The following is a 15345-nucleotide window of genomic DNA, read 5'->3' on the forward strand; positions in this document are numbered from 1 at the left end:
TATGGAGGACTGTTTCCTGATCCTGGTAGAGTAGACTACAATGCCGGCTGTTCTGACTCACAGACTGTAAGTACGTTTTCATATTTAAAGTATTTGCCACTGATGATTCAAACGTGAGTTTTGAGCAGTGTAGAGTAGCGCTTGTTGTTTGTCATTTCTCCGATCACAAATGCAGACAGGGTTTTATGTTTACGCGGCGCGATGCAACGCAACGCAACGCGTAAAAAGACAGTATAAGTCATTATAATCCGTAATTATGTCCCCACTTGATGCAACAAATGCCTCGTTTATAATGGGTTTTAATGTTTTTGTCTCGTTGCTCCGGCTGGACAGGGCATCACAATATGGTGAGGGGCGTAACATTTCCGTCACACGCTTGAGGTATTCGGCCAATCACAATGTGCTGGATAGCTGGCCAATCACAGCACACCTTGCTTTTCAGCCCGATGAGCTTTGTAAAAATCGACGTGTTTCAGAAAGGCGGGGCATAGAGGATAAACAATAATGTACAGTATGTGGAAAATAATGTTTTTTTTTTTACCTTAACCACATAAACACATTTCATTGCACCAAATACACAAAATAATGTTCTTTTTAGCAACATCACATGACCCCTTTAAAAAAAATCCCAAATAGTACTGAAATATAATTTTTTGTCAATATCGCACACCCCTAGCAAAGTTTTAGCAACACCCTAACAACCAGCCCACAGACCCTCACAAAGGCCTAGCAACTACTTAACAGCCACTTAAAAAACCATAGCAACAACCTAGCAAACTACATCCCTCAAAACTTCACATCACTCTACAAACTGCTCAAGTAGTCAACTAAAAATGTGTATAATCAAATTTAAACTTCCAACCAAGGCCTCATCAAGCCAACAATCAAAATCTGAGTCGCAGTACTTTTCCAGTTTCAAAGTGTCTCACTTTAAGTGTGTGTGAGTCTGTGTGAGATCAAACCTTGCTCCTGGTTCCTGACCAGCGTCTGCAGTGCAATGGCTGCCTCCACTTTGACAGGCATCTCCTTGTCATCCACCAGGTTCTGTTTGACCAGCTCCACAGCGTTCCTCAGGACCAGCTCATTATGGAACCTCAAAGGACTGAACGAGTGCAGCACCCAGCACGACTGCACACACACACACACACACACCCACCACAGAAAGACCAGAATCACGCCTCCATGGAAACCAGTGTTGCTTTGAAGGACTCTTGACAGATGCAGTTTTGATAGCCAAAGTTCTGTGTAAAATATGCTTTCAAATTCAACTAGTCATGGGTTGTTTGAGCAACTAGTTGGTCATGCCCACCAGAAATGGACTATGGACTAGGAGCACAAACCATTAATAGGGTGAATGATAGATAGCCAACAAATAACCACGCTAATTAACAACTTCAATCACACATAACTGTTATAGTCCTCACAAAAAGAGAGACTTAAAGTATGCATAACACACACACACACACACACACCCACCACAGAAAGACCAGAATCACGCCTCCATGGAAACCAGTGTTGCTTTGAAGGACTCTTGACAGATGCAGTTTTGATAGCCAAAGTTCTGTGTAAAATATGCTTTCAAATTCAACTAGTCATGGGTTGTTTGAGCAACTAGTTGGTCATGCCCACCAGAAATGGACTATGGACTAGGAGCACAAACCATTAATAGGGTGAATGATAGATAGCCAACAAATAACCACGCTAATTAACAACTTCAATCACACATAACTGTTATAGTCCTCACAAAAAGAGAGACTTAAAGTATGCATAATAACAGCATTTTTTCACAGAAGGCAATTTGAAATGTAACAGTAATTGTCTTGAAATTTATTGTTGGAGATTTTGTAAAGAACGCGGTGCTTTGATGGCTGAAACGGCGGTGCTTTAGAGGACTGAATTTGTAGACAACTTTTCTGAAATGCTTTTATTGTGCTGACAGTTAGTCTAATAATTAGTAATCAAGCCAAAACCCTCTCTGACAAGATTTAGGATCTTTAAATTTTAATTAAGAAGACTTTAAATGTAAAAAGAAACTCAATAACTGACTAGTCTGTTGTTAGGATGATTAGTTGACCATCCTGACCAAATCCTATCCTAAAACTATAAAAAAACAAAAAAACATTTTTATTAATTGAAATAAAATACACGAATAAAATAAAATATAAAGTAAAATAAATTAAACAAAAATTTGAAATGTTAACTGAAATAAGTTTAAGTACTAAAACTATGAAATAAAACTAAAACAAAAACTGAAAAATTAAAACCATTTAGAAAAAAAAACATAAAATAAAAAATATATTTAAAAATACAAAATTAAAATAGTAATAAATCTATTAATAGTATATAAATAATATAAAAAACACCAATCTCTACTAAATAGTTATACAGTAACTTAATACAGTAAGCCATGTGAGAATAAAGGCTTTTTATTTTTCACCATATTTTCAAGTGCTTTGGCGTTATGAGTTTTTTGATGAGTACAGTGACATTTAATAATGTCATCTGGCACTTAATAATGGTTAGCAGTAAACACTCACTCACCCGGGCCCTTAAGTAGCCAAGATTAAAGTTGAGCAGTGGAAACACATAGTTTTGTAACATGAGCTCCATCTGGTCCCTGTACACCCGCTTCTGCAGAAAGACAAGGACAAGCAGGAACACTAATGCAGAAAGCTGGTAATTAAATTGGGAACACAGAAGATCTTGCTAATTAAATCGAACCTTTAGCAAGTGTTGAGCCAAGGCACCGATCACATGCAGTGCCCCGTCCTTCCTGCGGGGGTCAGCGTTGGGATCCATGAGGATCTGATGGCAAAACTCCATCATCTGAGGCAAAACCTGAGAAGGACATAAAAAATAAAGAGAGCACAAACCCACAGGCGATGACAGAACCCATTTACCCCCTAAAATGTGCAACTGAATCATATGTGAATGCGTGACCTGCAGAAAACAGCACCCCAAAACATCACTCTGAATCCTTCCCTTGAAAGCTTCTTCCCTCCAGTATCTCTAGCAAGTAATTCTGATCAGATCTGAAGGCGTTTCTTGGAAAGTCTGGAGTGTTTCATTGGAATGTAAATGTAAACAAGAGCGGTCTGGGGGTGGACTCACCTCCTTCCTCTTCCTGGCTGCTGTACACAATAGAGTCTGAGCGGCCGTGGTGGGAGACACATGATCATCATACATATCTACAGTAGAACACACACACACACACAGATCAGCCAATCAGATCATTACGCAATCAAAAACAACAGCTTCTATTCCTGAATTCACTGACAGAGGAAATTAAACTGCTTGCAAGCAAAAATGGATAAAGCACAACATTTTTTATAAAAAATATCTCAATATTTTTCAGCCTTGACTGAAATACATCAGAAAAAACATAATCAACCAAACAGCCATTGTAGTCATGCTTAATGCATAAATTAAAAGTTAAAGTCTAATAATATTAAAAAATAAATAAATAAGTTATAAAATAAATTTTTATTTTAATTTAAAGGGGTCATATGATGCGATTTCAAGTTTTCCTTTCTCTTTGGAGTGTTACAAGCTGATTGTGCATAGATAAGATCCCTGAAGTTGCAAAGACTAAAGTCTCAAAACCAAAGAGATATTCTTTATCAAAGTTAAGACTCTGCCACGCCCCCCTAAAACGGCTCGTTCTAACACGCCCCCACATATCTACCTCACTATGTGGAAATATTTGCATAATGCCGCCCAAATGTTCACGCAAAGAAAGAAGGCGTGGTTTCAGTAACCGCAGTTAGTGTTGATGCAGCATGTCAGGGAGACGCTGTGTGTTTCTAGGCGAAAGCAAAAGCACTTTATTTGGCCTTCCGAAAGTAGATGCATTTAGGACTTTTTAAGATTACTTACAATAGAACAGCAATGCATTTTATGGACGACCGTTTCGTGAACCTAGGAGAGGAGGTAATTCTGACTTTGCTATGACAATCTGGCCTGCCATAGTCTTTCATCTTCATCTTTATAGCACATCAGAGGAAACACCACCTCCTGAGTTATAGTCTGCAGAGACAGAGATATTACGCTGTATGGAAGTCATCATTTCTATGAAGTCATGTGATTTCTGTTTCTCAGCTGGTTCCCACCTGCATGTGCGGTTTCATCTGTCTCCATGTGAGCGAGTGCGAGACGCCCTGAGTCATGTAGCTCAGCGCCTGCTGGAGGACACGAGGACTCACGTACTGCCTCTGTCTGTGCTGCTCGATCACTTTCAACAAGACCTGCAGGGAAAACAGCCTTTCACTCAGCGATCTTACAGGTAACATGAAAATACAATCACTGTACCATGGGACCACAACAATTTGTTTTTTCAAATTACAATTTCTGCTCATACCTGCTGGATTCCTACAGCATATGTCTTCAAGAAAAAGTCAGCAAACTCGACATATTCCTTCGTCACATTTCCTGGACTGCCATATCTGACAATAGAAAATCAGTACAATTCAATTAATATAATGTAACATTACATAACATAACATAACATAACATAATGTAACGTACATAATAGTTACTGAGATTATACAAAATCTATCACTAATACATAACATGTATTACACAAAAATATAATTCCAAGTAATTGAATACAAAATATATAATTAATGTACAAATTATAATATAAATTAATATATAATTCAAGTTATTGTAATCCAAATATCATAGTATATAACACTAATATACAAAAATACACAGAAAAATACTACTACTAATAATAATAATAGCATATAAATAATAAGTATTATTTGAATATTAAATTAATAGTACATGCAATAATAATATTCAGTTACTGTGACACAAAAAATACAATAAAGATACAAAATATTAAAAAATGTCATACGTATTATACTAAAAATATTTAAATATTAATGTAAATAATCATCCAAAATATACAATAATTATATAAGAAATAATAATATAATCCAAGTCATTGTGATTATACAAAATATATGACTAATACACAGAATATTATATTTTGCCAAACAATTAATACAATTAATGTACAAAATGTAATAATATTCCAAGTTATTGTGATCATACAAAATATACCACTAATATACAAAATAATACATAGAAATATACTACTACTACTAATAATAATAGTAACTGCAATATTCAAATAATAATAGTATTATTTGAATATTCAATTAATGATATAATAATAATAATAAAGTTATTGTGATAACAATTTACAATAAACATACAAAATATACAAAAATAAAATGGTATACACAAACAAATTATTTTGATTTAAAAATTAATGCAAATAATCATCCAAAAATTATCAATTCATATATAAGAAATATAATATAATATAATTGACCATTATTGAAATACAAAAATTATATTAATTACTGGGTGCTGCTCTGTTTTTAAGTCTACTATTGTGAAAAGTGCATTTCCTATTAGGGGACAATAAAGGTCTTTCTATTATAAATGCCCACAAATGAGGCTTGTGGTCTGGCTTGTTTAATCACCTCTCAAACATTCTCGTGATGATGTGCAGAGCCCATTTCTTGCATTTCCACCAGATCAGTTCCGGTCGATCGTCCTCATCAGCTTCCAGAGTTTCCTGAAAATCATTCAGCATACAGTCATGGAATCATATTTACCAATAAGATCTTAACTGTGAAAAAAGCATGGCAAACTTACTGCAGGGACGTCCCGATCAACAGCTGTCCGCAGGATCTCCATCCAGTAGGTCATGGCTGTGTTACTGATCAGCTGTAGTGGAAGGGAATACTGCAGACACAAACACAAACAGGGACTTAGCACTGACCTGTTGGGACTAACCTGGCAACCAAATGAAAGAAATGTTCAAACACACCTGTACAAGTGCATGGAAAATCTTTAGGATTTGCTTCTGGATCAGAACTGAGATGAAGGTGGCATCAGACAGGAGTTGAGTGATGAGTTGCTGGAGCCGAGGCAAGAAGATCTGCATCGCAACCAACAGGGGGTCCCGCTCCTCAGCCTTCTTAAACCTGACCACCACAGAACCATAATGATCAACTTTCATACAAATTTCGATTTACTCTTTCAAAAACCCCTGATTTAAAAAAAAAATTGTTCTGAAAATTTGCTTAACTTCAGGGCAACCAAGTTGTAAATGAGTTTCTTCATCAGAACAGATTTGGAGAAATTTAGCATTACATCACTTGCTCACCAATGGATCCTCTGCAGTGAATGGGTGCCGTCAGAATGAGAGTCCAAACTGCTGATATAAACATCACAGCTCCAAAAAAGCTGCGTATTTATAAAAAAACAAATCCATCATTAAGACGTTTAACTTCAAACCATTGCTTTCAGCTAAAATAGAGTCCTATATCCATAATATTGCTTTGTACAGTGAAAAAGTAGTCTCATCTGAATCAGCAGAGAAATATGCACAGATCAAGCACCGTTTACAAGCAGTACAAAACAGTTTAAAACAAATATGTTGGTAAATTTTGAAGTGAGAGGGCCACAGGGGATGAACTTTTTCAATTGAGGAAGTGTTATTATGGATTATGAACTTGTATTTTAGCTAAACGCAACAGTTTGAATTTAAAACGTTTCAATGATGGATTTGTTTCTTACAAACACACAGCTTTTCGCTTCACATTCATTGATGGACTGGAGTGGTGTGGATTATTGCTATGTTTTTATCAGCTGTTTGGACTCATTCTGACGGCACCCATTCACTGCAGAGGATTAATTTCCCCAAATCTGTTCCGATGAAGAAACAAACTCGTCTACATCTTGGATGGCCTGAGGATAATGAAATTACTGTGTTTAGAAAATGTAAAATTTTGGGTGAACTATTCGTTGAACCTTGATTGAAGGTTGACAATTATGACATTTGTAAATGGTGAAATATCACAGGTAAGGGACTTCAAGAGAGACAAAAATCTTGTGGTTCACTCACTCGTAGTTTTTGACAAGTTGATAAAGAGCGAGCAGACTCCCATACCAGCTCCCACTGTTCTGTGACTGCAGGTACAGGTTAATTTTGTCCACTACGCCCATCCACCGTCCAGGAAAGTCGTGTTTTATTATGGCACGCAGACATACTGTCAGCTGAGCCCTGACAACCAACAAAAAAAGTCATTTTCAAGTAATAACACCTCCAAAACTGACATACTTGCACAACTGACTCACCTTATGGACTCTGGACAGCGAATAATGGCCTCCACCATGTTTTCTCGGATCTGTCCGCGATCGTTTTCATGGATGTTGAAAGGAAACACCACCTCTCCCAATGTAGGCTCTCGGTCCTGCCAGTACTGACTCACCATGTTCTTCAAGTAGATGGCAGCTAGAGCAAGAACATAATGGCTATTTCATCCAATCAGAATGCACAAATGGTAAGATCTCAATCCAGAATGATTCAGTTGAGTCATTCAGATTCACTCAGCTTGATTGATCAGTATTTTCTTATAGTACAGAAAGCATCAAAACGCTATAGGATGAGAAAAGCTCTTACCTGCCTGTCGCACAGGAAACTCCACCTGGTCCGAAACAATGATCTGCAGCAGAGTTGGGGCGAAGTTGATGATCTTGTAGGACTGAAAATAACAAAATTTTAAATTCATGATTTTTGTAAACATTATCAGTCTGCAATCCTGTCTGGATTCATGTGTCACTGTTCTCAGTGGTTCTCAGTTTTTTTTTCTTCAGGGCCAAGAACAAGTACAGCACCAAAATTTTACATTATCACACAAAATTGTTGGTTTTATGCTACCTGTAGCCAATTTACATTATCACACAAAATTGTTGGTTTTATGCTACCTGTAGCCAATTTACATTATCACACAAAATTGTTGGTTTTATGCTACCTGTAGCCAATTTACATTATCACACAAAATTGTTGGTTTTATGCTACCTGTAGCCAATAACTAAATTTAGAACTATGAAATAGCTTATAGTAAGAAAATTCCAATAAATTCTGTCTTTAACAAATATAACAAAACACCAAGAGGATGTCAAAACTGAACTGAAATAATGAAACTAATTGAACTGAATAATTTAAAACACACACACACACACAGATTTTGTATGCAGGCACCTCAGCTCTTCTAAACACACATACGAGTTCATCTGGAAGAGAAATTACTTTATATGGAGCGCTTTGTTTGCACAGAGTGTGGATTGCACTGAATTGCATCAGTGGTCCGTAGCAATGGTGATTTACATGCAGCAGAATCAGGACACAATGAAAAATGTCATAACACAGTATAACACCAATAAACTCTGTTGTAGTGCACATTCCACATTATTCATAGGGGATTTATGGGATTGTTTTCCTCTCTGGCATCAAATCTAAACCAGATCCGATCTTAAAGCACAGGACACAAATATTATTATAATTTAGTCGGTTGTCAGAAGAGGACCGCATCTGCCTCTATTGTTGCACACTAATGCATTGCAACTACTTTGCAACCTTAAAAATATTACATACGAAATCAACCATCTAAATAGTAAACAAAGATAAAATAGTGACGCAGACAAACGGATTAAACATTACCCTGCCTTATGCATTAAATCAGACCTTAATTTAGCATATTCACTGAAGGCATCTCTGCTCTCATGGTGCTTCTGTTTCCTAAAGAAACAACAAACTTCTCTTGATGGATCACTGACCTGGTTGAGCTCATTCTCAGCCGCTAGCCTGCGATTTGGATCTATGGTGCCCTTCAAAGCCTGTATGATTCGATTGGGATCCATTAGGCCCGATACGATGGATTAATTTGAATAAACTTTGGACTATCGGACAGATGTGCGGACGACCAGATATCTCGGATCTTACAGGCAGCCCTGCCCCAGTCTGCCGTCAAGCGACTGTCATCGTCGCAAAGAACAAAGCCGAAGCGAGACGTTTACGGCAGAAGCTGGCATGACAACCTTGAGAAAATTAATATTTTATAAAGTGCTATATAAATAAAATTAACTTTCCTTTCGCTTTTTGATTGAGAGGGAAAATCTGGTAAACATTACTTTTAATTATTAGTCTTAAAATTATTTCGAAGAGTAAAATCGAAGAGTAGGCCTATATGCACTATTCAAAATGTATATACATTCCTTATGCATTCTGAATAGTTTTGAATTATTGACTAAAACAATTGTTTGACAGATTTTTTATTATGCTACTGTTTAAAGAGTATTCGCAATATAATAGGGTTTACTGAATAGATATATAGATATAAAATATATTTGATATTTAAGGCGAGACACTGCGGGTGAATAGGGTAAAAAATGAACTAATATTTATCGCCTTACTTAGTTGATTGATTACATTGATAATTGCAAACATTTTTTTTATTACAAGTTTACTAAAATGTTAGGTTTAAATATGCAAATTAGGCATTATTTAATTAAATATGCACTAATTTGCATACATTTCTAGACTAAAATGTTAGGTTTAAATATGCAAATTAGGCATTATTTAATTAAATATGCGCTAATTTGCATACATTTCTAGTACAAAAATCTGAACACTGGATAAAGTCCGTTTCAAAATTCTTGTTTAATTTTTGTTGACATATTAGAGTCCAATGTTTTTACAGAGGAGATTTTGGGTATCTAATTTTTGTCACTCCGTAATTCAGAAAACACTTAGAACAGACTGAAAACAATATATTTTCGTAATTTTGGGGGGAATAAAATGTTGTATATAATCAAGCAAATTATATATGAACAAATCCCTCTGTAAAAAACCTTCAGACAGGAATAAAAATGTAAAGTGAAGTTTACATTCGCTTTATGAAAAAAAAACAAAAAGCCCAAAATCTCAAACTTGACAGGTGCATGAAAAAAACAGTGTTTTTGCCTGCAGTGTCTCCCCTTAAATAAAATGCCAAAGTTTGATCCATTTGCGCATTCTTGTATAGGATGCGCGTTTCGTATATAGATGTATTTGTCTCATTTGACGTGCCGTAGTGTTGTCATTGAAAAGTGTCATGGTGGCGTTTAGCACTAAGAATGCGCGTTTTACCAACAGAAACCCGTTTGAATCTCTTAATTTCGATGGTGTGATTCATTTTGTTTTTTTCCAGCGACCGCAACTGTCGGGCACAACATAACGGGCGCATCAAACAGTTTTAGCGATCGTTTAATAACGCTGTAGCGTGAATGTACAGCAGCTGTAAGTGTGTCTGCGCTGATTCTACCTGTCATCATGAGTGACATACAGCGCGATGATGAGCTCCGGCCGGTTCCCAAAGAGCGAGCCGTGCTCGAGAGTTTCTTCACTCAGCTCGGGATGTTCTGGTTCGACCGGGCGAAGGATTATGTGGAGAAGGAGAAGGACGCCAGTAAGAGCGCGGGGGCCACATGGGCGTCTCTGCTGGCCGCTCTCGCTCACCTGGCCGCCGCAGAGAAAGCCTACCACAACATGACTTTCCTCGGGCAGAAACTAGGTATGAAAGTAGCGTTTCCAATACTGCATTCTGTCAAAAAGTACTGTGGTGCTACCATTTGGAAGCCCATTTCCGCCACACAAAGGGGATTTAGTCAATCAAAATGATGACATAAAAGTCAAAATAATAAGTATGGATTACAGACATCGATATTTTGACAATAAAAAAGTCAAAATTATGAGATAAACTCAGAATTATGAAATATAAATGGAAATTATAATAAAGTTAGAGATGTCATAATTTGAAATTAATTCGAAATGTGAGGTGTCAGATCATAATTATGAGATAAAAATGATGATTATCAAAAGTAAAAAATTGAGATACCAAGTCATAAATATGATATAATCAAACCTGAAATAAAAAGTCGAAATTATGAGAGAAAAAGGGTCATAATTTAAACATAATTTAAAAATTGACAATCAAATTTAGGACTCATAATTACAACAAAGCTATACATTTGACAAAACAGTTATCATGTTATAATTGACACTTTTTCATAACGCAATGTAATTATATCATAATTATGACTTTTCACCTCAAATTTGACATTTAATGTCAATACAATTATTTGTCTTAATTATACCTTTAACTTATGACTTATTTTTCCAGTTATCTGAAAGTTCCCTTTGTCATGATTGTGACTTTGTCATCATACATCATTTTAATTATCATTTTATTGTGATTTGTCATGATGACATAGTATCTCATAAATGTGATTTTTTAAAATGTAAAACTTGACTATGTAAAACCTGATTTACCAGAGCATGATTTTTTTTCTTACTTTTTCCCGCAGGTATTAAATGGTAACACTTTGTGATTATGCTAGTAATTCAGCAACATATCATGGTAAGATGATGTTTTTGGACTTGTGCCAGGGTAATACTATGCTTTTTTGATGTGCCATAATAATACCATGGCCTTTTAGAAAAAAAAAATTGTATTACCGTAGTATATGTACCATGGTAATGTCGTGTCAAATATGCCAAAAAACGTGGTATTACCCTGGTCCAAGTCAAAAAAAAAAAAAAAAAGCACTGGATGGTGCTGTACATGTACCAACCAAGCTAATCTTTTGTTTTGTTTTTTTGAACAGTGTATGACAGGATAATATAATTTAATTTAAATACAGCAGATGGCGCCATGTGGTCAAACATCTCCGTCTGGGTGTTCTGTTACTGAATTAATTTTCAGGCTGAAACACTAGAGGTGCCTCCTGCATTGTATTGTTTTAATGCCATCACATTAATGTATGCGTGTTATGCAGGTGGTCAGTCATTTTTCAGCCGCAAGGATTCCATCAGAGCCATCTATACGTCCCTGAACAACGAACTGAGGAAGGTGGTCTCCATGGGCCGCCACACATCCGGAGGCTCCACTCCCAACCTGGAGGATCTCCTGCCCCATTTGTCCGAGCAGCTGTGTCACTTCACGCAGGCCAGGATGGAGATCGCAGACTTCTACGAGAAGATGCATTCTCTGGGCAGCCAGAAGACTGTGAACTCTGAGGAGCTCGTGAGCACGCTGGAGAGCATTCTGCAGAAGTACAGTTCCAGGTGAGAAACACAGGCGGCATGTGCAAATGCTTCATTGACTTGTTTTAGAATCATCACAATGAGCAACAATTATTAAAAACAATGGCCGTTTTGTATATTACTGAAATGGCCTAAGAATGGTTTCCCTAAGAGGGAGCTGTGGCTCACCTTGCTCAGATTCACCCCTTATTTATTAGCAAAACAAACGATTAACTATTTTTTTTACACCCAATACAAGTGGAATAGAAAAAGTATGAAAGCCCACATCCACCTCAAAGTAAGCAAAAATAAAAGTAATTTAAAATGAGAATTCTTTTAAAATCTTTATTCAGAAATTTAAATTATTAAATTATTAAAGTGCATTTAAATTATTTGTGTGTGTGTGTGTGTATCTGCTTTTTCTACATGTATATTTTTTTTAAATAATTTTTTAAAGGATACAGCTTCATTATTAATTAAAATAATAATAATTATTAAATAAAAAAAATAATATATACCATGAATTATTAAATATATATTTTTAATTAGATTTTTGTACCCTTTAATCACAACTTAACTTTTATTGAAAATTACCAATAATGTGCTTATAAACAAATGGAGTTGTAGAAGGAAAATGTGCAACATTTAAAGGTGCATTTAAAGTCTTTTTTTTTTTTTTTACATTATAGTAATATATACTGACATAAACACAGTGATAGATACAAGCGCATGTGCAATAACTGATTACAGTTCATTGAACAAGTTTGAAAAATATTGTTTAAGCCCTTTCTAATAATCTGTTAAATCTGTCAGATCTGTTAAAGCTCATTTGGATTTATGAAATGATCTTTAAAATACAGTATCTTGAAAAAGAGATGTAAGTGGAAAAACTATTTAAATAGGCCGTTAAATTACAAGCTTGTTCTAGCAGAAATCGTGTTATAGTGTGAAGGCAAGTGATGTATGATAAAGCAGTATGTGAGCCCAGCACCTGGTTAATGACATCTGAAGCAGAGCGCTCCCACTGACTGCTCAAGGTGAACTCTGCACTTCACTAAAGGAAGAGAGAGAGATGGAAGGAAGGAAGGATGCCAAACGTTGAGTCATCTCACAAATGTTATCTGATCAATTAATCAGTCAGCCAAGTGCTCAGCAGAGATTTGGTCTTTGCCAGCAGTGTGACTCTGCAGAGGTGGACCTTGAGAAATCAGCTGTGAACTCGATCAAATGTCTGCTGGCCTATAAAGAAAATGCTTTGAATGTGAATTTTTGTGTTGCAGAAATCATTATTTCCAAACAGGTTTCCTCAAACACTCCCCATCTTCCATTGGCTGGTTAAACAGATAGCCCCGCCCCTAAAATCTCACTATTGGTTGCTGTGTGAAGATGTTCTCATAGTGCCAGGGTTATCTCCGAATTAGACTGCCATAGAAAGTACTCTTTCTGTCAGCCTTTTTTATGAAGCTGACTTTTCTTTCTCTCTCTGTCATTTCCTCGTGCTCTCTTTCCGGCTGCCTGCTAAGACATGTAATTAATGATCAGTCAGGGGTGAAGAATTTTCACGCTGCTGCTGAATGCAGGAGATGTAATGAGCTCTATGCCACCCTGCAGTATTCATCACTTACTCCGGCACTATTGAGCAAAGAGAACGGCGCTCGCTCAAACACAAACGGGACACACAGATGGCAGGATTACAGAGATGTTGACAATCGTCCACCACCTTACATCGTCTCATATTGAGTTCCACGATATATTGAAAAAACGTAGTTTTTCTGCAATATATATTGTGATATAAAATGTAAAATTATGAAAAAAATACAGAAATTTCCTGAAGATGATTTTCCTCAAGGTGATCTGCATTTAAAAGGATTTTACAAATCTGAAAAAAATAACTTTTTCACTTTTTTTTTATTTATTTTTTTTATATAGAGTGCACCATCCTTTTAGAGTTGAACAATTTTGAAAAAATACACTTGGGTTACTTTTTACAAGAACCAACTTAAAACTCTTTCCACAACCATAAAGTGAACAGAAAAAAAAAAAAACTTTTCATAAGCCTCATTCCCATAGTTTTTGACCCAGTTAATATGACTATAAAATAATGATTTATAATGTGATTATTATTGCATTAAAATATTAAATATTACAATAAAATACTACTATAAAATAATTATGTATTTGATAGTTTTACCAAAAAAAAGCATCTCAGAGCTGAAACATGAAATCATGGGCTCAGAGCTTGATTTGTTTTACACTGTAAAAATATTTGGTGTAGAATTTACTTTTCATTCAGAAATTGTAGCAGATTTTATAAATAATTAAAGAAATGACAAGTAACATTGAATTAATCCTGAAATTGAAATACTAATACACTATTTTCTTGTAAAACATTCTCGAATAATTTGTTTTATCTACAACTTAAAATAATAATAATCATATTAAAAATAATTAAATAATTCAGTACAGTGTGTAGATGAAAAAATAAATGTATTTTTCAATGACTGAAAAATCATTTGAATAATTGAAGAAATAAAAATAATTTTGTACAGCGTGTAAATGAACAGTGACGCGCTTCACTTCGAAATCTGCAGCCCGTTACATAATTAACCTTTGTGATTTGACTATTGCATTAAACCATTTCAATATATTGTGGCATTTCATTTCTTTTAGATTCCACCATCCGATCCTGAGCCGTCTCGAGAGCAGCTTCCAGGTGGAGGTGGACGTGTTGACGCAGCTGCTGCGATGCCAGGCGCAGATCTCCGAGTGGCATTTCCTGCCGTCTCTACTCAACCTGCACGGCGCCCATTCCAAACTTCAGGCCTGGGGTCAGGTGTTCGAACGGCAACGAGAAACCAGGAAACACCTCTTCGGAGGCCAATCCCAGAAGGCCGTGCAGCCGCCACACCTCTACCTGTGGCTCCAGCGCCTTCAAGCGACACTCCTAGCCAAGTTTAGCTTCTACTTCCACGAGGCTCTGAGCCGCCAGACGTCGCAGTCCGAAATGAAAACCCTGACGGCTCGGACCTCCCTAGATTACTTCGGCAAGATCTCAGCCTTCATTCGCAAGCACGACGCTTCGAGCGTCTCCTTGGTCTTCGACAACCGCGGCTCCGAGAGCTTCCAGGGTCACGGATACCACCATCCGCACTCCTACCGTGAAGCTCCCAAAGGCGTGGACCAGTTTCCGGCCATCGTGTCACTTCCCGGCGGAGAAAGGCCGGTCACGCATTGGCCCAATGTCATCATGATCATGAGCGACCGCTCAACGGAACTCAACGCTCTGGATAAGGTGGTCCACTTTTATGACGATAAAGTCCAGAGCACCTACTTCCTCACACGGCCTGAACCGCACTTCACCGTAGTGGTGATCTTCGACGGGAGGAAGTCAGAGAGGGACTCGAATATCGTGGCATTCC

The 15345-nt window shown here is 36.7% G+C and overlaps 2 protein-coding genes across 2 annotated transcripts in view; one reads left to right on the forward strand and one right to left on the reverse strand.

The window, feature by feature from the left end:
* Nucleotides 1-8854, reverse strand: part of LOC107658726 (importin-8-like) — a 17863-nt gene extending 9009 nt beyond the window's left edge. Inside the window, exons 1-14 of the mRNA XM_016447380.1 lie at nt 8641-8854; nt 7484-7565; nt 7159-7315; nt 6926-7084; nt 5846-6002; nt 5671-5760; nt 5496-5590; nt 4358-4442; nt 4110-4244; nt 3950-4026; nt 3112-3193; nt 2722-2838; nt 2542-2631; nt 963-1128 (exon numbers count right to left, since the gene is read on the reverse strand). Coding sequence (XP_016302866.1) covers nt 963-1128; nt 2542-2631; nt 2722-2838; nt 3112-3193; nt 3950-4026; nt 4110-4244; nt 4358-4442; nt 5496-5590; nt 5671-5760; nt 5846-6002; nt 6926-7084; nt 7159-7315; nt 7484-7565; nt 8641-8724 — 1576 coding nt within the window. The 5' untranslated portion in view covers nt 8725-8854. The remainder of the gene's footprint in view (nt 1-962; nt 1129-2541; nt 2632-2721; nt 2839-3111; nt 3194-3949; nt 4027-4109; nt 4245-4357; nt 4443-5495; nt 5591-5670; nt 5761-5845; nt 6003-6925; nt 7085-7158; nt 7316-7483; nt 7566-8640) is intronic.
* Nucleotides 8855-9930: 1076 nt separating this feature from the next.
* LOC107658829 (UPF0536 protein C12orf66 homolog) overlaps nt 9931-15345 on the forward strand; it is a 6274-nt gene continuing 859 nt past the window's right edge. The window contains exons 1-3 of the mRNA XM_016447492.1: nt 9931-10415; nt 11680-11968; nt 14597-15339. Coding sequence (XP_016302978.1) covers nt 10175-10415; nt 11680-11968; nt 14597-15339 — 1273 coding nt within the window. The 5' untranslated portion in view covers nt 9931-10174. The remainder of the gene's footprint in view (nt 10416-11679; nt 11969-14596; nt 15340-15345) is intronic.

The sequence above is a fragment of the Sinocyclocheilus anshuiensis genome, unplaced genomic scaffold, assembly GCF_001515605.1.
Source record: "Sinocyclocheilus anshuiensis isolate Anshui unplaced genomic scaffold, SAMN03320099.WGS_v1.1 scaffold283, whole genome shotgun sequence".
Lineage (NCBI taxonomy): Eukaryota > Metazoa > Chordata > Actinopteri > Cypriniformes > Cyprinidae > Sinocyclocheilus > Sinocyclocheilus anshuiensis.